Source organism: Nannospalax galili, unplaced genomic scaffold (assembly GCF_000622305.1).
Source record: "Nannospalax galili isolate Female #2095 unplaced genomic scaffold, S.galili_v1.0 scaffold144, whole genome shotgun sequence".
Lineage (NCBI taxonomy): Eukaryota > Metazoa > Chordata > Mammalia > Rodentia > Spalacidae > Nannospalax > Nannospalax galili.
Window position 1 is genome coordinate 131,761 of NW_008353267.1, and position 25,466 is coordinate 157,226.

Consider the following 25,466-nt stretch of genomic DNA (forward strand, 5'->3'; position numbering starts at 1 on the left):
CATGCCAAGAATAGAAAAAATTAGGTGAAATGATCCCACCTGTCCACCCTTAGCTTTGCCTTCCAGCACTTGACAATATATGCTAAGCTATTTACATATGATGGTTAGTACTGTCAACTTGATAGGATCTAGAGTCACCTAGGAGACAAACCTTGGGGCATACGAGGGCTTATCTAGACTAGGTTAACTGAGGTGGGAAGACCCACCTGAACTGTGAACAGCACCATTGGATGGGCTGGCCTCCTGGACTGAACAAAAAGGAGAACGTGAGCTAAGGACCAGCATTCTCCTGCTTCCTGACTGTGGAGGTAATGTGACCAGATGCCTTCTCAAGCTCCTGCCACCGTGACTTCCCACATCCTTGAACTGTGAGCCAACATAAACCCTTCCTCCCCACCCCCCCTTGTGAGGCATTATATCACAGTAATGAGACAATACACAGAGAAAGGTGCTCACTCCAGTTGTTTCTAGGTGGAATATAAATAGAATCAAAAGTCCCTCCAAAGTTTTGTTTTGTTTTTTCAATTTTTGTTAGGGCTGAGAGAGAGCTCAGTGGTTGAGAGTATGTACTTTTCTTCCAGAAAACCTGCATTCCCAGCACCCACATTGTGTACCTTACAACCACCTGTACTCCAGGGGATCTAAGTACACATAATTTTTGTTACAATTAAATTTTGGAAGACCAAGTATGTCCTGTCTTCTAACAGAGTCCAGCACAACAATCTAGTTAATTTTTTCTTTAATGGGAAACATCTGCATTGTACATACCACAAATAGCTTCAAGTTTCTGTACCAACCTCCGGTGGCCAAACAGCTCAACCAGACCTGAAGCATCTCTTTCAACGTGAAAAGTCTTACAAAATTAACTTACAAAAACATCTCTATCAAGTCTGTGGTTTGGCATTTACTGTACATTAGTCAAAAGCTCAAGCCAAAATGTTTCATCTTTTAAAAAAATCAAAGTTTACATTATTCATACAGATCCAGCATTGTTTAAAAATATGCACAAATAACCATATCCATGCAATAAAATTTCTTTAAAAAATTTAAATCAATATAAAAGAGCCTGCCTAGGTATTGAACAGAACATTTTGGTTTAACAGAGCTCAGACTGCTAGCTGATTGGAGAAAAACTGATTCTAAACATTTAAAATCTGAATCAGTAAGCTCAGAGCAGTTTTTGAACCATGACTAAAGTGGGAATCTATTTCTCAAATACGGTTTATGTGCGGAACACCATTGCTCAAGGACAGAAGAACTCTCTTTTACAAACAGGTCAGAATTCAAAGTGCGTTGCTCCTCAAGAAGCTCCCCTTTCCTTAACTAATCTGCTAGCTTTGAATGCCAGGCCCTGCTGCATCTGTTCTCCGCTCCAGTAGACGAACATCCTTTCACAGCTGTCCTTGGCTTCTAGAGTCCATTTGGACATGCCTGGAGGGCCATGTCTGCAGTAAGTCTCTGGATCTTGCCAAGGCTAGGAGTCAACAGGCTGTTGGTATGGCACTGCAGCTGGTGGAGCCCTCTAGGTGGGAGGCGGCCCGTTGGTGTACCGCAGCATGGGGTAGAAGGAGCGGGCGAAGTTGTTAGCCTGGGTGCAGCTGTAGTCTTCTTCGGAGGCAGGCAGCAGGCAGGCCAGGAGCAGCAGCAGGAGGAGCAGCAACTGCAGGGGCAGCGCTGCCCTGATCACCCTTGAGAAGAAGGAGCGCCTTGGCTGTGAACTACCAGGGTCTGTGAGGTGGGGCATCCTGTCGACAGAGTCAGGGGAGAGCCCATTAGGAGGGTTCAGAGGAGCCACCACCCACCTTTCTGGCCACCTACCTATAGAAAGAAATACAGGACCCTGGGATGAAGGATTCAAATGGGCCAGGCGTGGTGGTATGTATCTCTAATCCCAGCACTCGGGAGGCAGAGCCAGGCAGATCTCTGTGAGATCAAGGCCAGCCTTGTCTCCATAGCAGGTTCCAGGTCAGTTGGGGCTACAGGGAGACCCTGTCTCCAACCAACCAACCAACCCCACAAATCAACAAAAAGATTCAAATGGGCTGATGGCTGGTGTGATGGTCAACACTATGAACTTGACAGGGCTTAGAATCAATCACCTAGGAGACAAGCCTTTGGGCATGCCTGTGAGGGATTATCTAGATTAGGTAAACTGAGGTGGGAAGACCAGCTCTAAAGGTGGGCAGCACTATTTCATGGACTAGGTCCTTAACTGTGAAAAAAGGAGATAGCTTGCTGAGTACCAGCTTTCATCTCCCTCTGCTTCTCAATGTAGGCACAAGGTGACCCCCTGCTGCAAGCTCTGCCATCATGAGTACTTGATCTGTGGGCCAAAATAAGCCCTTCTTTTGTTGCTTTGGTCAGGGTGTTTTGTCACAGTAACAGAAAAGGAACTGAGACAGCTTGGGTTCACTTTTGGAAGAGGAGCACAGTCCTTTCCAGGTGAAAGAAAACAAGAAAGCAGTGCTTTACAAGAACCTGGTTGGTGGTATCAGCACAGCAGTGCTGGGGACCCTGGGGACTGCCATGCCATTACCTGTCAGTCTCGTTCTCCTCTTCTGTAGTTCTCTCTGCTCCGAACTGCTGGAACAAAGAAGCCAGTGATGCACTATGACCTTCTATGGGTTAGCTACCCAGCGCTCCAGGTCATTTTTTTGTCACCCTTTTAGGACTAGAGTCATGTATGATTTAACTTGACAAAGTAGGAGATGATTGGGTTTGTTAAACCATCAAGAGAGAGGTTCATGGTCCCATTTATTGATCTGATTTATTGGAAATCCCTTTAACAGGGGCCATTATCCTTCACAACTTACTATGATCCCAAAGAAAAGTAATTGACTAGGAGAGAGACTTGGAGTCAGGTCTTAAAAAGACTAATTAATAAAATAGATTTTTAGGGTTGATGAGATGGGCGCATCATGTAAAGGCACCTGCTGCCATGCCTGATGACCAGCGTTCAATCCCTGTAACCCACATGATGGAAGGAGAAAAAGGACTCCCACAAGTTGTCCTTTAATTCCATATGTGCACTGTAGCAGTCACACACATGCAGCCATGTATGTAGATATACACACATATAATGTAATTAAAATAATTTTTTTAGAGGAGGTTTCTCCCTTGACCGGCAGGTTGAAGTAGATTTGTGCTGTCATGAAAGGTCTAATGGGGCCTTGGAGTCTCAAGTTTTTATCACTTTAGTGATACCAGTGTGGTTCTCATAAAAGGAAGGGTACTCACCTTTGTGTGGGGAGCTGGTACATAGGCTGCTGGAGGATGTTCCCCTGAGTCTACTTCATCAAAGCTGGCCAGAGATAGGTCTGGATTCTGAAAGCCACACCCCAGTAGTTCAATTCAGGGCAACAGAAGGTTCTAGGTAGTCTCAAAAGCACAGAACTTTGCTTCATGCATTCTTCAAGGAGCAGTTCATCCTTTCCCCAACTTTAAATCTTTATTGAAGAGAGTTCTAATTGCTCCTTCCTCCCATATATACACATGTTTGCAGACAGGAGGCAATATAATCAAAGCAAGGCACTTGCTCTAGAAACTCATGATTCTAGTTGACAGTGAACTCGCCACATATCACGGATACACTCATATGGTCATTAAGACCACTTAGCCTGAGTATAGAGGAGGAAATACAGACTCTAGTAGGGAGAGTCCTACTCCAGCTGGGGGAGACCAGTCTGGTATTCCCTTTGTTCTGAGTTGTAGCACATTTTCAGGAGAAGAAAGTCAACAGATGGGTAGTCAGGAAAGAGGGAGCAGGACAGTGAGGAGGACCTGAAACCATGTCATGAGAGAGTGAAGGCTTGTTTTCAACTCGTAGCAGTGGCGAAGGGACTTGACTTGTTTTGCCTAACCTAATAGGGTTTTCTGCCTTTTTCAAATGAAAGACTCATGCTTGGAGCTTATGAACTTATTTTGTAAAGCTGCATAGCTAGAAAGAGGATGAACCTCTACACACATACTACCTGCCCCCTCTGCCATGGTAAGGGTGCAGCCTGCCGACACCTTGACACAGAAAGCCCACAAGTGGACTCACCTGGCTTCCCTGCAAGGACATCAGATCCTGAGCTACTTGCTCCCGCAACTGCTTGAGCTTCTTTTCGATTACGTGGACTTTCTCTTCAGCCTCGATGTAGTCTTCTCCATGCCCCTTCACAAGGAGACTGGAGGAAAGCTGCTGCAAGGAGCTGACTTGAGGCTGACGGTCTACCAGCTCCTTTTCTAGTTGCTAAAAGTAAAAGAAGGTAAAATGTTTGTCCAAGGGAAGCTAGTGACGCTGGAGGAGACTTTCTAAGTTCAGGGTACTGCTCAACTCCAGAACCTTCTGCTTATTGCTACCAGTCTCTAGCTTCAGTTCACAGAGCAAGAAGGTTGTACTCCATTCCTGTGTTTAACTCTAGTTATGATGCTGAAAAATTAGAGGAAAGAAGTGATGGGGTGGAAAGACCAGGCCCTCATACACCATTGTCAGGGGAACTCTGAAGCCGGTAAATCGAGACATAGCTATATGGAGGATGTGCCAGGCCAATCACTTGGAGTTAAGGGTGGTTATCTTGCTACATAGTACAATTAGATATATGCAGCTCTGTTTAAATTAAAATGAAAGATTTGGTTCCAGTCACAGTTTAAGTGTGTAATAGTCACCTGAAGTGCAGAGACAGAACATTTCCATCGGTGGAAAGCTCTCTTAGGCACCGCTACTGTGGAGTGGAGCTTTACAAAGATTTTAGTAAAATTTTTAAAAAAAGCAATGGCCAGCAATTTAAAATACTGAAAATCAAACCAGATATAAACTTATGGATAAAGTCACTTATGTCACCTTGAATACAAGGGAGAATGTGTATGTTTTACCTTGGCTTATTAGTGAAACACAACTTACCCCTAGGAAATAAGACATTTCTACCTTGCATATAGAAAACCCGTGCAGCTGTCACGGGCTCCGTATTCCCACCCCCTGCCAAATGAACAGTCTAGTCATCCCTCTGTGCCTGAAGGTCCTGTATCCATAGTCAATCAACCACAGATGAAAATATTCAGAACACAAAATTACAGCTGTTCTGAACACCGACTTTTTACTTGTTCCCTAAATATGGTATAACTTTAGCATTTATGATACATTAAAATTTAACACACAGATACACATAAAATAAAAATTAAAAAAAATTATAATAGGCATTAGAGTCTTTAATTTTTTTGAGACAGTCTCACTGTATAGCGCTGAACTCACTATGTAGACCAGATTGGTCTCCAACTCACAGACACCCACCTGCCTCTGCCTGGGATTAAAGGTGTGTGCTACTATGCCTGGTGATTAAGTACAGTCTTAAAGACTTCCTGTTCTGGTTTGGCTCTTTCACTCTCTCTGAGCCATTCTGCTCTGTAAGTACCCAGGGTTGCTTGGCAGACACCAAAAGGAACATGGGGGCTGAACTCATGATTCACAGCACCAGCACTGTGCTGCTTAGAATACTGGGTGAAGCTGCTGAACACTTGGAAGCTGATGGTGGCCAGCAGTCATGCAGAAGAAACTTACCATCAGTTCTTTCTGATACTCCAGGAGAACCTGGTGGTCTGCCTTTGGGTCGGTGACATGTGCTCTCTGCCTCCGGCTCTCTGCACTCGCTAGCCACAGGAGCATGTCTTGACTCAATTGGTGAAAGTCCTTCCAAAACAACCCATATCAGAGCATTGCTGAGGGAGTGCCCAGAAGGGAGCTTTTTATCTCTCACCCATCAGTCACTTGCCCATCTCATCTTAGTCAGTGAATATTAGGCTAGGCCAGGAACTCAACCAAGGCAAGAGAACAAGCACACTTGGCAGAGTCCTGAGAGGCATCAGGTTTGAACTGTCAGAAAGCAGGGCCTCCAGGTTGTCTCCACTGTTTTACATGTAAAGGCCATATATACCATGTGACCCACTTGCTAGACTTGATGGTTAAGGAAGCCCATCCCACAGGACAGGTTGTGGTGGGTTCATGTTCCCAAAGACAGGTTCAGAGCTAAATGGTGGTGCAGAGCTAATGCACACTGAACACTTAACATGGGTCAGGAAGTGGCCTAGCATTATATATACCACCTAGGTTAGTCCTAAAATGATCCTGGGAGTCAGGCATGCAAATGAGTCCCAGGTTTCCCAAGGGAATGCTGAGGTTCAGGGGGCTCAGCGATTTGTCCAAAGTGTTAAAAGTGCTCCTCTGTTCCAGGGCCAGGGCTCTGAATCTGACTAAAAGGACAGAGAGGGGCAGCACCCCCAACCTGTTGGCATGTTTGCTGCCGCCTTTACTCCCAGGGTGGGTTATTGGCTTGTGCAACAGACTAAGAGATCCTGGGAAAGCACAAGGTCATTATGATGGTACTGGGTGGAGGATGGGGGGAAGCTTTCTTCCTAACTCAAGCCAGCCTGATGATGGTAAAAATATCTGCTGCTCCCACCACGTGGGCCTGGCTGCTGCTAGGGACAGGGCCTTGAGCTGAATCAACATACCTGGCACTGCATGAGTGACTGTCGTAAGTCCCCTCTCCAGCTGTCCATCATGCCCTGGACTGCTTCCCAGCGCAGGCTCAGCTGGTGGAGCCTACTTTGGAGCTCTGAGGATTCGTTGCTCTCGGTGGGCAGAGATTCCTTGCTGCTCTTGTTGACAGAAACCATTAAGGCCTTGTAGGTGTCAAAGGCTTTTAATATCTCCTACCATGGAGAGAACAGTCTGGGTTAGGCGTTCTGGCAACAGGGAAAAGGGACTCATTTTGATCGTCTCTGTAAGGGACAGATCTCCTTCATACTTCTCCAAGCTTCGGCCAGGGAGCAAGAGCGACCTCGCCTGTGAGTGGCTGGGAAGCATCAGGTGAGGGAGCTGCCTTACAAGGTTAGTGAACTTGGCCAGCTGGATGGCACAGTCTGAGAGTCAGATGCCTGCCTCCTGGCTGACAGGCTTGACCAGAGGCATGAAAAGACCCCACTGACCTCCAGTCCCCTCTCTGCCACTGGCTTAGTAACATTTCTGTATAGGACTGAAAGTTTCCCAGATAAAGAATATGCAGCTATTCTACATCTGCCTCAGGCTAACCCAGAACTGTTATTCCTTAGGCAGAATGGTGACCTTCACATATTAATATTCAAAGGAAAAGCACAAAGATCCCTGCTCTGGGTCTTAAGCATGCATGTTTATATGCAGGGTTCAAACTGTCCCTCCCCTGCTTCCTAAGCTGGTGCCTAAGGTCCTGGGCTGATTACATGGTTGACAAATCTTAACTGTATCATGGGGTAGCTAGGTCAGGCCATAGGATTCATCAGTGGGTAAGCAAGTCCTCCCAGCCTAAACCCCTCACATCAGTAGTCTTGTGAGGAACTGTTGCATGGAGGTGAGAAGGTTGGCTTTATGTGCCTGGCACTGCCACCATCATTCCCCTAAGAATCTAAAAGCCAGATCCTTCCAGCCTGGAGGATCTGAATCACATCTTCCCAGTGCCCCTCTGGTTTGGAGGATCACCTGTAGGTACTCTCATGTGAAAACAGAAATCGCATCTGGGTCCACAGTGAAGTAGAAGATACTGAACTCTACACACCCCAGCTGCATGCTGCCAGCTACCCCAAACCCAGATCAGATCCAATTGTCCAACACTATAGTGCATTTACATGCCTGCTCTCAACTCCTCTCCCCTCCACATCTCCCACTCACTTGCAGTCTCTTCACCCTGACTGCCATTTCCTGGATACTGGAGGGACGCTCTGCCATCTTTAAAGCTTTGAGTTCTTCTTCAGTTTTTTCCAGCCAAGCAGTGATGTCACTGATATCAGAATTCAGCTGCTGCACGTTCTGTTTTATTCTGAGTTTGCTGTGAAGCTCTTGTGCTTGAATGAGCTCCCATCTGTCAAAGGTACCTGGAATCCCAAGCCGCCAGTTAAAGGAAGCAGGAACTCCGAGCAGACTTCCCTGTCTGCAGCTATGAGTGGTCAGGTGCAAGTCGGTAGGGGAGGATCCTTGCAGGAGGATCTGGGGCTGGGGAGTTCTCTTTTCTGGAATAAGCAAGGCATGTTTCCCTTCTCTGATCCACAGCCTGTCCCAATCCACTCCCATGAAGGCTGGAAGGAGGTGGGGAAAGAGGGTCAAGAAACCCAGCCTGTGGCTAATATGTGCTCTGACCTCAAGCCCAGCATTTCTGGTTGTGTTGCTGTTTTGATCCACAAATGATCAGGACAATGTGATCAGCTCTACCTTGCCTTTGGCTGAGCAGTTGCTTTGGTAATTGCTGGACTCGTCTCATGAGACAATGGAGACGAGGCCTTTGATCATCACTTTTGTGTCTGGTTTTCATACACACAGGAAGTCATTAAAACATGCACTTTAACTTATGAAGCTCCTTTTACCAATGTGTAAAGAAGAATTTCCAAAGGGCTAGGGACACAGGTCAGTGGTAAAGCACTTGTTTACTAGGTCCCAGAACCATAAGAAAGAACAGTTTTCAACTGAAAGTGAGAAGCTAAAGGATTAATTCATAAATACAAATTGGCACATTTGAAAGTAACATTAGCCATTGTGGGGTACATTCAACGGCTTTGGTGAATTATGTGATTGGGCTGATGTCTAATTAATGGTCTATCAAGCAATGACTTAAACATTCAGGTAGACCCAAATGCCAAGCTCCACCTCTCCTAAGGGTTGCCCATTTGGCAGTACCTGACTGCTGTCCTGTTAAGGGAGCCAGCTGCTCATCTTCCCGCTGGGGGCTGTCCTTGGAGCCTCTTAGGCCTTCTTTACCATCACCAGTGCCTTGACGTAACAACAGCTTTACCTGGAATGAGCCAGTTTTTAGGTTACCATCTGTAAAGTTGAAAAGCTACCTAAAGAACAACTGGGTTCATAGAAACAGGCCAGAAAAAGGGTGTGGGGTCTTCCCCACTGAAAGGTAGCTTGGCTTGCAACAGAGGCATCTTTGTGCGTGATGAACATTTATAAGCAAGCAGAGATGAGAAAGCAGGCCTCAGGAACAGCCCAGGGAAGTAGATGACATGTCAATGATAGGAATAAAATGGCCTGTGTCACTTGTAGCCTTTCTACCATTTTCCATGCAAAAACAGTTAAAGATGACCATCCAGCTTACTAGTTAGCCCCTATAGCCAAGCTTTTACACCTTCACACAGTGCTTTACAAAGTTTTCCTACCCCTCTGTTTCACTCTGTTGAGCTGGCTGGTATTTTCATCTCTGTGAATGGGAAACACAGAGGCTCCACTGCCTCCCTGGGTCATTCATTACCAAGCATTTATCCTTTAATGTACATAGTGACGCTTCTGCTACTGCACAGCTGACTGCACTATTATCTTGGGCCTTTCCGGAAATAAATGTACTATTTAGAAAAGCTGTGCTGTCTTTAGTTTCTTTGTATGGAATGGGAAAAATGAAATTCCTTCCGATTTGTGGCAGCATGCATGGCTTCATCTACAGTAAGAGCTGAGCTGTTAACACTGGCCGGGTGAAGAATGTAAGCCTAAGGCCTTGAAGAAGTTGAACCACACAGGTACAGGGTATGAGGAGGGGCTGGGGTTGGGGTCTCTTTCCTCAGTCTTATGCTGCAGTGGAGATGGAGAGAGGAAAAGTGACATATGTCTGCTAAGCAAGAGGAAGAGTTCTGAACTGAGCACAGCCAACTCTCTGCCAAATTTGACCAGGTAAAGAAAAAACTGTCTCCAATTATATAGCAGTAATTCACCCCTAGGCACAGAGAACACTGACTAAATCCACTGGCACTCCCCTTCCACAGCTGTGGGTTTCTCTGAAAGATGCTTGTGACACTGAAATACAAGTGAACTCCCTCATCATTAATTCTCCGTACTAACAATGAGCTATGGCCAACTTTAACCTGTTTCCACTGACTGCCTCACCAGAGCATACCTCACATAACTGAGGAGCAACAGTTGTAATAAGTACCCTAATACTATATTAATAAGGCCCACCTCTTCTGAGGGCTTCTTACCTGTACCCATGCTAATCCTATTGTGTAAAGCAGGTTTACTAGGTGAGGAAGACTCACAGAGAACTGCATGTTCCACAGTCATGACTTGGGAGCCAAACCTGCATCCTTTACCACACATCACCAAATCAGAATATGAAGTCCCCTGCCTCCATAAGACATGTGGCCAAAAAGCAAATATGATAAAGCTCTGGTAGCAGATGTGCAGCTCAGGAAGGCCAGTACTCTGCCTCTTTATTTACAAGAGTAAGTGCCTCTAATGGTAATAGTTCTTACTAGATCCTTATCAGCACACACAAAGACAAGTTTAGGGCTAGAAATTAAAATGTAGTCCATTTGCTGGGTTCTAATGAAGGATGGACAGTTCAGCAGGGGGCTTGGTTTTTATGGTGGTGCCAGGAAGACAGCCCAGGGCCTTGAGCACGTTAGGCAAGCTCTATAACTGAGCTCCTTCCTCCCCTCATCCCAGTTAGGTCCCTTAGAAGAGATCACATAACCATGAGAAAAACAACTCAACATGAGACAGGAAATGAGCATGATCCTGGGTGTATTCCCAAAGGGTCACGACTTACATAGGCTGGTTTGTAAGGGGTGCTGGAATCTGAGGGGAGAGGTGCTGCGGTCCTATCACCTTCCATTTGTTTGTAGCGATGCTTGGGACAGGAAGGGCTATCTGGTATGTGCCATGAGTGGCCCTCAGAAATGGATTTCCCTGAAACAAAGCATCACACAAATTACAGGTGAACTCTCTCACCAAAGGATACCTATTCAGTGACATAAAAATAATGGTCACAGGTGACATGGCATCAGGTTAAAGTATCAAAATGAGTTCTGCAGCTTTCCTTGCAAAGCATGCATGTTTGCAAAATGTCAGTATGTCTCAAGAGGGAATGAAATGAGTCATGCAACTGAGCGACATTGCGCTGTCATGAGATGGGGCCACAGCGGAGCACAACAAACATAAGTGCTGCGGGATGGGAGGCATTTTGGATGGGGTTGGTGTCTTGAGTGGTAGGGACACTGGGCAACAAGGCGAGGTCTTAGGAGCCAAGAGGACAGAAGACCTGACGAGTGAGGGAAGGAGTGACTGTGAAGATAAACTTGGGAACAAAATAGCTGCCGGTGGCTTGCCCTCCTCCCACCACAGATGGGGCCAGTCGGAGAATAAAGACTGATGCTTCAAGAAAAGAGGGGTCTCTTCTGCTGTGGCAAGGGCAGCAGTTATTTCTACCCCTAGCCACCTACTGGTCTCCATCCCAGAAATCACCAGGAGCAGGGAAATAAGTTTTAAACCAAGCCACCATGAAGAAAGCTTGGCCCAGGCCCAAGGACTTGAGTTAGATGGAGGAAAAGTAATTAAAGGCATACATGACAAAAATTTCTTCTGCAGGGCCGATGGGGGAGGGGAGTGAGGGCGTGGCGCCCCACTCTGGGGTGGGGTGGGGCTTGAAAGAAGCACGCAGGTATGAGTGAGTACAGCAGTGGAAATACACCATGACACGAGGACCAAGGCGCATGGTGTCCACAGAAGGCACAGGTCAGACATGACACGGGAGCGAGGTTTAGGATGCAGTGTGCGCCATGGGATGCGGCCATGTTGAGACACATGCACGGGCAGGGGCCTACCAGAAGATGCTTTCAAAGATTTTGTGGTCATTTTAAGATATGCCTCAGGATTTTCAGGGATTTCTACATCTGAAAAAGAATAACGTCATCGTCCTCACTGAAGGTGCCTGCCGAGTCACACCCACGTAGTAAGTTAATGCAGCAGAAACATTGCCAGCTGGGAGAGAAACCTAATTACTCGTTATCTTTTGCATTAAAAGAATTTTGAAAATCAGAGGATTTTTTTTCAATCACTGTTGCAGTGGTGGGGAAAGCAGACATAGAATGGCTATATTCAATCTACTAATAAATTCTGATAAACAGAAAAGTTAACTGATGTGTCTCCCATTGGCTAGAGCCATCAGCGAACAACCCTAACATTGGAATGTGAATTTCATTCCACCTGTAATGTTCTCAGGTGGGTCAGGAGATGGGCAGGACAGGACACAGGAAGCCACAAGCCTGCACCAGCCACCAGCTGGACTTTGGGTCATTGCAAGCTGGCTATGGTGCTAGAAACACAGCCAAATGGGTCAAGTTCACAGGCTCCGGGAAGCTGGCCATTACCTGACAGTGCACTGTAGTATGGGCCCTCCTCATCGTCTTCATGAGAGGAAGAGCCCCCCACATCACCTGTGTGATCCCACTCCAGGGGGATAGAGTCCACACTGACAGGGGTCTCACAGCCAGACCTCTCGTGTCCCAGAGCTGGGGATACGAGGTGACACAGTGACTGGGAAGATGAGGGCTCCTCACTCTCTCTCCTCTTACGCCAGGAGTCAGTCTGGATCTCTCTGGGATCTTCCATGTCTGTTTCGTTCTCAGAGGCCTCTTTTTCATCTTCCAAGCCCTAAAGGAAAGTACCCAGGTTTTAATTTTTCTCAATTTATTTTTACGTACATGAGTGTTTTCCCTGCATGTATGTAAAAGCACCATGTGTGTACAATGCTCATGGAGGCCAGAAAAGGGTTTTGGAGTCCCTGGAGTTGGTGTTAGCATGGTTGTGAGCTGCCATGTGGGTCCTGAGAACCAACCCTGGGTCTTCTGGAAGAGCAGCCAGTGCTCTTACCCGATGAGCCATTTCTCTAACCCCATTACCCAGGTTTTAGAATTCGTGAATTTAAAGACTGCAGTTAGAAAGAGCTTTAGAAGTCTGCCTGTCTTGCAATTCTAAGAACAGCTGGCATTAATATTTCTAAAGCAGCTTTAAAAAGAGCCAAGATCCCAGGACAACTTTGAACAATCCAGAGTGGGGCCCAGAATCTGTATTTATAAGAACTCTAGTTTTATTTTTAATTTAAAAATCTTTTTTGGCCTAGTAAAAAAGCTGAAGTTGATCATCTAAGTTAATCACATTTAACTGAGGAGAAGGAAATGATGGCCTAAGTTTCATTATCGCTAATAGCAAGTTCCTCCAAAGATCAGAACATTTTTTGAGAAGGATGTTAGAGTATTCTGGATAGGCTTCACATCTCCAGGGAGCACATGCCCTAGGTTTGTTCTCTCTCTGGTGTGTGGGTATGCATATTTCGTGTGCATGGTATGCATACATACGGTGTGTATGGAGGCCAGAGGGTGATACCAGGTGTTGTGATGGTTAACCTTGATTGTCAATTTGACGATGGACATTCACCATGGAAACAAATCTCTGGGCATGCCTGTGTGGGTTCATCTTGATTAAGTTATTCAAGGTGGGAAGACAGACCCAAATGTGGGTGGTACTATTCCATGGACGGGAGTCCCTGACTGAATAAAAAGGAGAAAGGGAGCCAAGTACAAGCATTTATCACTTTCTGATTCCTGTCTAAGGATGCAATGTTTTGTTATCATTGTTTTGTTTTTATCAGATAAAAAGACTGAAAAGTTCTCAAAAAGTCCTCATTTTTCAAAATGCTTGCTTGCAGTCAGTTTTCTTAGACTGACAGACTGTTATAAATTGAATACTGATGCTGGGTCATGAAACTGCAGATAGGAAAGAACAAACCAGGGCTGCCTCGAGCTCCTGCTCCTATGACTGCCCTGGACGGTGCCCAACTGTGAGCCAAAGAGAACTCTTCTTTAAATTTTTTACCTAATATTATTTGTCATTCTCATAGAAATTACACTCACAAACAAACACACACACACACATCTCTATATATGTATATAGATATGTGAATGTATATTTGGCAATAAATCAGATGGAAGATAAAAAAAAAAACATTTTTTACATTTATGTGTGTGCATGTGTGCATGCCTGGGTGTGTGCGTGCATGCGTGCATGCCCGTGTGTTTGGCACAAGTGTGGAGATCAGAGCACAACCATATGGGTTCTGGATCAAACTCAGGTCATCACCAGGCTTGGGGGCAAGTGCCTTTACCTGCTGAGCCATCTTGTTGATCTCTCTTCATCTATAAGCTGCTTTTTTCAGGTATTTAGTAGAAAACAAGGTGAGTCACTAATACGTGTTTTCCTCAGCTGCTCTCCACCGTATTTGTTGAGACAGTCTCTTCTCTCACTGACCCCGGAGCTTACGTATTCAGTTAAACTGGCTGGATAGCCATTTCTGGGCTCTCTCTTGTCTCTGCCCCTTCAGTGTTGGGATTACATGTAGGAAACTGCTCCCGTGCTAGACTTTTTCCATGGTTGCTAAGGACCCAAACCCATGCTTGCATGATAAACACTTTTTTTTTTTTTAAACTGAACCACCCTCCTTAGCCCTGGTTTGTTCTTTCCTATCTGCAGTTTCATGACCCAGCATCAGTATTCAATTTATAACAGTCTGTCAGTCTAAGAAAACTGACTGCAAGCAAGCATGTTGAAAAATGAGGACTTTTTGGAGAATTTTTCAGTCTTTTTATCTGATAAAAACAGAACAACAATAACAAAAACCCCACCACCCTACATTTGAAGTTTGCCAGTCAGAGACACACACAAAAGAAACAGCAGCCAGTCATATTGGCCAAAAGTTAACAATTCTGGCCCAGTAAGGGGGGAGGGGGCTTGAATGATAGCCTTAACTCTAAACTTTTCAAACGCTCTGAGTTCAGGGAAACATCAAATTTGCTTTTGAAAGTGTGTACATTTGACACTCTAAAGGTAAGAACAAAGCACGAGAGAGGCACAGGTATTAAAAGTTTCCAGACATTATGAGAGAGGAAAAGATAATTACATTCCCAAGTTGCTAATGCACGTAATCCAAATAGTTTCAGTGAAGTCCAGGGGCCACTGACACAGGCTAGAAAAGCCTGGTACTGATGAATCCAATAAGGACAGGTGAGAGACGCCATTGGGTAGAGGGCATGTGTAATTGTAGTTCCAAATTAGTAAGAGTAGAAATAGCAAAAATTATTGATTACCCCCCCCCTTTTCTGTTACTGCTGTGGTACCTGGAATCATTTAAAAATTTAGCTTTTCAATAATCATCTGGAAAGAATATTCTAGGCTAACAATATTAAAAATAGTTCTAATAAAGCATTCTCTCCACTGTGTTTCATAAAGCAGACACAAGGTATTTCACTTCAGAGGTATGATATGGTACTGTCCTACATCTATACTAGAAGACGCAATTTAAAAGACACAATTTAAAAGGCATTGAGATTGGATTCTACTTTTCCAGCAGAAGACCCAAAGGATGGTATGACACAACTCTGGAAAGGAATGTATGCTCTTAGACAGGATTTCTTTTAATTAGTGTCACAGTTTGAAATCCAAGTGTTCATGAACATTAGTCAAAAACTTACATATTTAAAAAAAAAAGAGGAAAAGATAGAGAAATACAGGATAAAACATCCCCCTGGGAGCTGGAGAGATGGTTCATTGGTTAAGAGCACATGATTGGGGCTTGGAGAGATGGCTCAATGGTTAAGAACACTGGTTGTTCTTGCAGAAGACCCGGGTTTGAATCCCAGCACCCACATGGCAGCTAACAACTGTCCATAACTCCAGTCCCAGGGGATCTGACAGCCTCTTCTGGCCTCTGCTGGCTTTGCACGACATGGGTGCACTTACCTATATGCCGGCAATACATGACATAAAATAAATAAATAAAATTAAAAAGAGCACATGACTGCTATGGCAGAGGGCCTGAGTTCTGTTCCCAGCACAGATCAGGCAGCTCACAACAGCCTGTAACTCCAGCTTCAAGGATCCCATACCCTCTTCTGGTCTCCAAGGGCAGCTGCATTCATGTGCATAAACCCGCACACATACATGTGCAATTAAGTCATAACAAAATATTTTAAAAATCCCCCTAAAACAAACTCTATGACCCCTGGATTTGTACAAAGACGGCTGAGTGGAGGCAAACAAGATCCAGCCTAACTAGCACTTTACCAAATCTGCCACGTGGGTGTGGGGAGAGCACCGGGAGGAAAGGAACTTCCAAGTGCTGCTTCTACACTTGGGACCACAGTCAAATAAGCCCTTCTTTTAAAATATTTTATTGTTTTTATTTTATGTGTTTAAGTGTGTTGCCTGCATGTATGTAAATGTACCCATATCATGCAATGCCCATGGAGGTCAAAAGAGGGCATCAGATCCCCTGGAACTGGAGTTATAGGTGGTTGTTAGCTGCCATGTGGGTGTTGGGAATTGAACCTAGGTCCTCTGCAAGAGCAGCCAATGCTCTTAACCGAGCCATCTCTCCAGCTCTGAGCCCTTCTTTTTAACTATAAAAATAAAATCAAGCTGGGTGTGGTGGCGCACGCCTTTAATCCCAGCACTCGGGAGGCAGAGGCAGGCAGATCTCTGTGAGTTCAAGGCCAGCCTGGTCTACATAGTGAGTTCTAGGACAGCTGGGGCTACAGGGAGACCCTGTCTCAAAAAGACCCCCCCCCCAAAAAAAATCAATCATGGGTCCAGAAGGGGATAACCTTCCCAGTTCTTCAAACATCCAGCCAGATGTACTCCCTGAGCAGCTCAGAGCCCTGGAGGGCGGGCACACTTACTGGAGTATGGCAGGTCAGCCGCCGGTGGAAGCGGGACACCCTGCCAAACACCTCCTGACAGTAGCGGTGTAGCTCTTCCAGCTCATCCTCAATCAGCATGGCATCCAGGGGCTCACTCTTCTGGATGAGCTGCTCCCCAAACACGATGAGCTGGTCGATCTTGTTGGTGTTTAGTGTAATTTCCTGTTGGAAGCCCTATTTGAAAGATGACAGAGGCCTCTAAAGATCTATTTCCTTGTGTGTTCAGCCAGTGTCTGTTTTGTATTACAGGATATTAGGAGAGAGAACATTAGATGTCATGATGGTTTGTTCTGTTTTGTACTGTAGCTTTAATTTTTAAGTGACAATGACAATCTAATAATTTTTTTAAATTCTCTATTTTTTTTCCAATTAAAAAAAACTAGAAGTTTGACTCACAAGGACATTCATCACTATGGGTGTGAGGGAGAGAACTTGTCTTATTGACACTTGGTGGGAATATTGCCAGAGTAAGCTTCCCATGGGCATCTGCCTTGGCAGACACAATACTTGTGTTAATTAGTGCCACTGTATTAAGGGGAGACAAATTCTCATTTGCCATCACATCTTCTAGCCAAGGAGAGAGTAAGTGAGATAAAGCTGTAAAATAAGGCCAGGCATGGTGGTGCATGCCAGTAATCTCAGCACTTGGGAGGCTGAGCCAGGATAACATCATGAGTTTGAGACCAGCCTGGGCTACATACATAACCAAGTACCAGGTCAGCCAGGGCTATATAGCAAGACCTTATCTCAAAAACAAAAACCAGCCAACCCAAACCAAAACTACCAAATTGACTGTAATACAGATATCAGTAGCAGTGGAAGAGGAAAGGATCTGTTCTTGGCCCCACCAGTGACCTATGTTCTTCTTGTTACATCTAGCCTGCCACATGTGGAACTCAAATGTGGAGAAACATCTTATAAAGTTCTTTCTGGAACCTAGAGTGAGCCATCCTTGAATGACTGACTACATATGACCTTAAGAAAACTGCCTCATTCAAATGAGACTTGACAGAGAGGACCAGTGTCCCTGTTTGTGAGAGTCTATAAGTACACAGGTGGGATGCGGCCTGTTGCTTAAAGAACTGTGGAATATTTGCTGTGTAGCAGCTAAAGTTTGTACCAGGCTAGCTCTTCTGCAGAGATACCTTTTCCCAAGAGCTGCCAAAGAAGCACTTACGTTCAGTTGGCGCATCTTGTCATCAGCGTCACTCTCTGAAAAGTGCTCCACGTTGGTCAGCTGCAGGTCCATCTCTGTGAGCCACACCAGAATACTCTCCCTGGTGCCCTCAAATTCTTCCCTCTGATTGGTAAAGTACTGTGAGAGAGGGAAGAAAAGTACTTACAAGGTCACCTGTGGCCTAAAGGAAAGGATGTTCTGAGCTCTTGGAGAGAAACCTGTCTCTGGGGTACCAGAAGCCTCAGAATTCTGCTCCGAGCCTTGTTTTCTACCCCAGGAAGTGTGGGAGGGCATGGCTTTCTTGGGTCTTTTCAGGAGTCTGAATTCTGGGGTTTTTGGTCTAAATCTTCCCTGTTCACTGAGGGAACCTAGAGGGCCCAGCCAGGCCCCTAGGGTTTTTCCTATTAGTCTGTAGCCATTTTCCTCATGATAGGAGATTGAGCAGCTTCAAGACAGAAAAGCACAGCCAGGCATGATGGGAGATGGTTGCAGTCCTAGTACTTGGAGACTGAGGCAGGAGAATCGTGAATTGCAGGCTGGTTTGAACTACATAGTAAGACTAAGTCTACTCAAACAAAAAGGAAAAAAAAAGTAAAAGAAAAAGACAGTGAGCTCAGGCCCCTCTCACCCATTTACCTTCCTGTAATTCTGAAAGTGTCAAACAGATTCCTCCTCTCCAATGAAGGAGGTTCAGGTTACTACTGCACAGGCAGGTAGCTATTTCCAGATAAATGTGGCATTTAGAACCAAATGAAGGTTTAGACTAGTAACAGCCAAACCAGCAAGAAATAAATGCAAAGGAATTGTCTAGTTTTAGATATACCTGCTAGTGTCCTCCTAAGAAGGTTAAAAAGAAAAGAAAAAAAAAAAAAAAAAAAAAAAAAAAAAACCCAGATTCTTATTTTCCCAGAATGCTCTGAGGTTAGTCAGTGTGCTCTAACCCTTGGTCAGTCACTGTCCAACCCCACACACAGCAGGGGAGGTGCACACTCTGTGTTTTATCTGTATTTCTGATGCGAGGCCCATACAATCAGATGGGCAAAGCAGGTTTCTTGGCAGAAACGCATGTGTTGTCCTTGCTGACCCAGGGAACCTATGCCCCACTCTGCCAATGCCCACACTATTGGGTTACAGAAGTTTTAAAAAGATGTGTTTTGGTAACATGAATCATACAAACAAGTGCCTAAGAATTTCTATGCAAATTCCTCTTTAAAAATGAATTGCGGCAGCCATAGATTCCTTTGTGTGGGAAGAACGTTAAGGCAGTTTATCTACCTGCCCCTGTGTCGCAAGCCTGCCACAGACATTTCACAGAGCACTTCTCTCTGAAAATCTACCAGCAAGCCCAGGGCGGTGGGAAGGTTACCCTGAGTCTCCGCAGTATGCCTGTGACGCGCTTCTGCAGATTGTCCCAGCGCTGGTTACCCTCATGCACCATCTGCTTCAGCTTGCTGGCTGTGTCCGTGCGGTTCTCCCTTGCCAGCCGCCGGTACTGCTTGTTGATGAGCTCCAGCTGTGTGAGTCGTTCATGAATCTGCCGCTGAAAGGCCTGAGGCACCCAAGGAGAGGTCAGTGCCAGGCAGGCAAAGGTCTGGGATCCCCACCTTCCTGACTCAGAATGGCATGGCTGATGCTCTGGCTGCAAGAGCAGCAGAGTGCTGTGTCCCCAGCTCTGTGAGGTCAGTAAAGCACAGCTCCAAGGTCACCCACCGCACAGCAGCTGGCACACATCCGTGTTACCGGAAAGCTGTCTTAGCAGCTGGTAGCAGGCTGAGGGCTATGCAGCCTGATAGTGGTGGGGGCATCTGGCTGCTTGGCTCCCAGTGGGAGAATGGGACTGGGGAAGGATTCACCTCAAACCTCTTCAGTTCTTCTTTGGCACTCGTGTACAAGACCTCGGAGGAATTTGGGCAGGCTGCTGTCCTCTCAGCAGACTTGAGCCAGTCCTCGAAGCGGGTATAATCATCTAAAAACTTCTGCCAGAGCCGCCACGTCTCCTCAATTCTGACAGGAGGAATGTGACTTAGCACAGCCACCCATGTCCACCTAAGCAAGTCTACCCACTTTAGATTTCTGCATGTCCCTTGACTGGTCCCATTCCCTTTGCTCAAACCATTTTAGGGAGCGAATCCACTATCCCTTTTAGGAAATAACTAAAGATGTTGCTGTTGGTCTATACACTTTCCCTCTGGGGGACCCAACCACCCCAAAACGCCTAGCTCAAGGGCTTGAAAGTAGGAGTTGGGGTTGCCTGCCCTGCTTTGTGACTAGGGAAAGAGATGTCTTCAATGATTCCTTGTTAACATTGGTCACTCTACTAGAGTTTCTCTGCCAATTCTTGGCTTATATTATTTTTTTAAGACAGGGTCTCACATAGCCCAGGCTAGCCTTGAACTCTCCATCCTCTTGTGTCCCCCCCCCCCAACGACTAGGATGATAGGCATGCACCATCATTCTCTGTTTATGCTGTGTTGGGGATTGAAAGCAGGGTCTCATCCATGATAGGCACTCTAAGAGTGAGCTGCATCCCCAGCCTCTTTCTAGTGTGTTTCTAAGTGACTTAAACAGAGCACAGTTGTATCAGCTGGGGGTGAAAGGGCAGACTGGTCTGGCTGGTCATAGTTTCAAAATTCAGAGGCACGCTGGTCTGGCTGGCCATAGTAACAACATTCAAGGCCAGCTGGCTGCTTACTTCATGCGCCGCTCCATTGACATGGCGCAAATGTTCCTCCAGCGTCTGTCCAGGCTCCTTGTGGTCTGCTGGATCGAGTCACACTCTGTCTCGTTGGCACAGGCATCAGAGTCATGCAATAGGACATCACAGATGTTGAACACGGACTCTACCCCTGCACTGTGTTGTTCAATATCTCGCTGCAGATCCTACAATAGCAAGACAACAAAAAAGCACTTGAGATGGTGGTGGTGGAGGGAGGGTGGCATCAAAGAAGCACCACTCATCCTTCCTTCTCCCCTCCCAGGCCAGGGGCACAGGTATCTTGGGATTCAAATAGACTGAGCCAGTTCTCTTTGGGAAACCCTATGATGTGGGCACCTGACCAGAAACGTACATACTGGCAACCGTCAGGGCTTACGTACTGAATTATGGGGGGTGCAAATGGCAGGGGTGTCCATGACACACTGACAGATGGTACTGCTGGCCCTGACATGCTAGGTACCATAGGCTTTGGATACACATGGGGCTGATTTAAATCACCCAACCCTAGAGGCCCCCCAATACGGCTTGATTTGGGGAAGGTCTTTGGAAAACTGAGTCTTTAGCAGGAACTAAAATTGAAGCAACTAACACTTGACCTTTGATGGATCACAGTACTCTCAGATCCACAAAGACCTTTATTCTGGTTCTTTACAGATGTTGATGGCCTCCCCAGGAGCCCAGCTGAGAACTTTATGTTTCCCTAGGAAGAATGTCAAGGCTCTTCACCCATAGGCTACAGCACAGGCTGTGGCTTGGGGACCAAGTAAGGTCTTTGGAGTCTTGTCTCATGATATTAATAGCGATGGTGTGTCCTTGACTGGATAAAAAGAATGCTTATGAAGAGGTAGTGCATGGCCATAGGAAAAGACAGAACATGAGTCACACACCCCCCTTTTTTTGAGACAGGGTTTCATGTAGCCCAGACTTGCCTTGAACTTCTAATCCTTCTACCTCTACATTCCAAGTGTTAGGATGACAAGCTTGTGAAAAAACACTTTTTCCCCACATACTATGGGTGTGAGTGGACTGGGGATGGGGAGGAAGGGAGGTAGAGGGAAAGAAAAAGAGAAAGCTGAGAAGCTATCCCTGTTATTCAGATTCTGCGACGAATGTGGTCAGACCACCCCATCAATCCTAGTATCTAAATTATACCATGAAGTAGCAAAGACAAAGTTCAATTCTATTTTAATTGCTTTATTATATGCCCATTTCTTAAAACGTACATTTGTTGCTGTTTGTTTTGTTTTTCTTTTAGAGATAGGGTCTTACTGGATAGCCCTGGCTGGTCTGGAACTCACTATGTAGACCAGACTGGCCCCAAACTCACAAAGATCTACTGATGTCTCTGCCTTCCTGAATGCTGAGACTAAAGGAGTACACCACAACGCAGAGCCTTGGCCACGTATGTTTTACGTGAGTCACTATAAAATTACACTAATGCTGCAAGTCAGTTTACAAGAGTATTATTTTACAAACAATGGCTGCCATTGTCCATGGAAAGGCACTCATTCTAATTCACTTCAACCTTTAATTCTAGAGACTACTGGATGGACCTAGTCTTTTTACATTTCTTCTGATAAACAAATACCCTGGACATTCTGTGTTCAAATCACTATGAAAAGAAATGTTAACACCCCATCTGGATTCTAACCCAGGCAATTCTTAGCTCAGCTCCTGACTGAAGACCCACCACAGATTTATATTCAGAAAAAAATGTGTCTCCCACTTGGTCCACCAAGTGGGAGAGATGGAAAGAGATGTGTAGGTGGGTTAAGTTCTGTAGCCAGAGAGAAAGCCTGTAAATGCTATGGGGTGCAAGTCTTCCCAGGGCCAATACCAGGGCTGGCTTTACAGTCAGTGCATTCAAGTAGAATTCCAGTTTTAAGACGTGTTTCTGGTCTGCAGAACTGTTTCAGGCTTTCCTGAAGCTTACTGGTATTGATACATGCCCTTTTTAGCTAGGAAAATAATAAATTAGAAACGTGAACTCTAAGAGCAGTACTAAATGAGGCATACTGATACTTTTAATTGAAAAATGCCTAAGACGTCAGGTGACTCTAGCTGGCTAGAGCAGAAAGGCAGAGTCCAGAGGCAGACACAAATGCCAGGCACTTTAAGAGTCTTTGTGATTATCTTACATTATTAATTCAGCTTCTGTTGAATAAAATGGCTACAGAAAATGGAATATGTAGGGATGCAATGACAAGAAACGAGCTCTAAAATAATTATGAAAGATCAGCTACATTTTAGTTCAAAAGCAAGCAACGTCTGGTTTTTTAAAAAAGTCCAACAGTTTCAACAACATACCCCATCTTTAAAAACCCCACATTTTCTAAAACACCATAAAATGGCTGACTGATATAGTTTGAACTCGTTACCTCTTACAATATAAAAGGAGGGGGTGGAGAGATGGCTCAGTGGTTAAGAGCACTGTCTGTTCTTACAGAGGACCCAGGTTTGATTCCCAGCACCCAGAGAGCAGCTAACAACCACCTGTAACGCTAGTTCCAGGGGATCTGACGCCTTCTTCTGACCTCCAGGGGTACTGCACAAAATGAGTGCGCTTACATACATGCATTCAATACACTCATACAGGGACTGAAGAGATGGCTCAGCAGTTAAGAACACTGGTTGTTCTTGCAGAAGACCTAGGTTTGAATCCCAGCACCCACATGACAGCTAACAACTGTCTGCAACTTCAGTCCCAGGGGATCTGACATCCTCTTCTGACCTCCACGGGCATTACACGACATGGGTGCACTTACCTACACATAGGCAATACACGCATACACATAAAAAATAAATAGAAAAAATTAAAATCGATACACTCCTATACATAAAATAAAAATAATAAAAAAATGCAGTCCATATAAGTGCTACACCAGTGACACAGGTGGGCACATGTCTGAACAAGAATTACATTTCAGAAACTGTCCAAACTCTGAGAAGAGCTGATGGGACAGACTTTTGCCATCAGTTCTGAAAAGGCACTCCTGTTCATACTGATTTTCTGTCCCGGAGAAGGTGATCCAGAGCACTGCCTTTGAGAGTGCGCTAAGGAAGAAGCCGCAGCAAGCAGAGGTGAGCGACACTGGGGAAGAGAATGCAGATGGAAAGAATGGAGAGAAAAAGAAACCAGGGGATGAAGGGGAAAATGAGAGGGAGGATCCAGGGTGGGGTAGGGTGGGGGAATGGGGTGGTAGGGTGGCTCCAGGCTGTTTCCAAGGAAGGGTCTAGGGGATAAGCAAATCAGGCAGCAAGTTGAATAGGTGATGGTGGTGGTGGAGATGCTTTGGGAGTTTGGGGTGAATTGAACAGGTCTGTTCAGGGGAAAGGGCTATTGATTACAGAATGGGAGCTTTCCCCCTAAGCCACCATGTGGTACCCCACCCCACAGGGAACCAAGTAGTGAAAAAAAAACCAAGAAACAAAAAACAAAAACAGGAGAGAAATGCTGAGGTCAAGGAAAATGGCCCATGTTGGAAGCATCACAGAGTCCCCACCACATTTGTATTTTGAAGGAGTAACAGTACAACCTTCGCATCACATGCTAAAGGAGTTCTATATAATGAAACAGGAGCAGAAACGACTCTCAGAGGGCCTAATTCTTCTTCTGCCAGGTCCCCAAGGAAATTACTATGAGGACCAAGGGACATCATTGATCTTAACAACTTTAGGGGGCTGAGGGTTTTTTCGGAGGGCAGTACTAGGTGGGTCCCACCTTTTTAGGTCTTATTTTTGGAAGCAGTTTATTGCATTTATTCAGGATGGAAATATAAAGTTTTGAGAAATGGCCCATCCATAATTTTGGGGGTAGCATTCTGTTTTCACTATTTTGGAAGGTCTGGACTTACTGTAATGAACACATGGCAGCATTCTTTTCAACAAAATGCTAACAATTTCTTCAGGACATCTGCAGTAGGTGGAATAAGACCTCCTCTGCTCCCAAGAATGTCCATATCCTAACCCTGCAACCTGTGACTACATTAGGTTATTCAGCAAAGAAGTCCAATCAGCAAATCATGTGACCTTAAAATATTGACATTCTGGGTGATAATCTGGGCTAGGCCAATGGAATCCCCAAGGTCCTTAAAGGTGGAAGGAGAATTAGAAAGGATCCATGAAGAATGGTCCATGGTCAGGCATGATGGTGCATGCCTTTAGTCCCAGCACTCAGGAGGCAGAGGCAGGTAGATCTTTGTAAGTTCAAGGCTAGACTGGTCTACATAGTGAGTTCCAGGCCAGGTGGGACTACTGGGAGACCCTGTCTCAAAAAGACCAAAAAAAAAAAAAAAAAAAAAAAGGTCCATGGAGATATAATGTCAATGTCTTTGAAGATAGGATGGGACCACCAAGGGTAGTGACCTCCAGGAGCCTGTTACATAAATTAATTTCCCCCTAGAGCCTCTAGAAAAGAGGGCGGCTCTGCAGCACCATCAAAACTATAAGATAACAACTCTGTGATTTTAAGCTTCTAAATCTGTGGTAGTTCATTACAACAAGGGAAAATTAACTCATTAAACTTCACGGTAATGGTAGTCCCCAATACCAATTCCATAACTTTTTTTGGTAATCAAAGGGGCTAAAAATTCCATTTATAATGATCTTGAACTCTACAAAGAGGAGGCCTTCAAATCCACCAAAATGAAATGACAGACCATTTCATCAGGGGAACAAAGAAAACCAGGAGAACAACAGCTTCAAATTGGCTTGGGGAATAAATTCTCTGCAATTTAATGTTTTGTCACACTGGATTTACACAATGTCAAAACAGTTTTAGGTGCCTACCAAATTTAGCCAACCATTCTTTAAGAGCAAAGATATTGCCAGTGCCAGCATTTACCACAAAACAAACAAAAAACAACCCACCAGCTACTGGATGGTTATTTATAAGGCCATGTTTATTGATAGACTGTTCATACTAGAGGGTCAAACTAGTAAGTAGAGCTAAGTGTTCCTAGCTATGATTCCACTGGAATGGATATTCACATCTCTGTAATGTTCACTACAATTATATGATGTCACTATTCTTTTCTCCAAAGCAAA

The 25,466-nt window shown here is 45.2% G+C and overlaps 1 protein-coding gene across 6 annotated transcripts in view; it reads right to left on the reverse strand.

Annotated features, from left to right (window-relative positions):
- Nucleotides 1–722: 722 nt before the first annotated feature.
- Nucleotides 723–25,466, reverse strand: part of Syne2 (spectrin repeat containing nuclear envelope protein 2) — a 367,778-nt gene continuing 343,034 nt past the window's right edge. For 4 of the 6 annotated variants that reach the window (XM_017802560.2, XM_029554761.1, XM_029554764.1 and 1 more), the window contains 16 exons: nt 20,397–20,584; nt 19,558–19,708; nt 19,071–19,253; nt 17,705–17,842; nt 16,507–16,701; nt 12,145–12,427; nt 11,599–11,667; nt 10,545–10,684; nt 8,681–8,795; nt 7,682–7,884; nt 6,490–6,690; nt 5,540–5,668; nt 4,043–4,234; nt 3,238–3,324; nt 2,537–2,583; nt 723–1,745 (listed from right to left, as the gene is read on the reverse strand). In XM_017802560.2, coding sequence (XP_017658049.1) covers nt 1,523–1,745; nt 2,537–2,583; nt 3,238–3,324; nt 4,043–4,234; nt 5,540–5,668; nt 6,490–6,690; nt 7,682–7,884; nt 8,681–8,795; nt 10,545–10,684; nt 11,599–11,667; nt 12,145–12,427; nt 16,507–16,701; nt 17,705–17,842; nt 19,071–19,253; nt 19,558–19,708; nt 20,397–20,584 — 2,544 coding nt within the window. In that variant the 3' untranslated portion in view covers nt 723–1,522. The remainder of the gene's footprint in view (nt 1,746–2,536; nt 2,584–3,237; nt 3,325–4,042; nt 4,235–5,539; nt 5,669–6,489; nt 6,691–7,681; nt 7,885–8,680; nt 8,796–10,544; nt 10,685–11,598; nt 11,668–12,144; nt 12,428–16,506; nt 16,702–17,704; nt 17,843–19,070; nt 19,254–19,557; nt 19,709–20,396; nt 20,585–25,466) is intronic. The other 2 variants (XM_029554762.1, XM_029554763.1) reach the window with 2 other exon arrangements.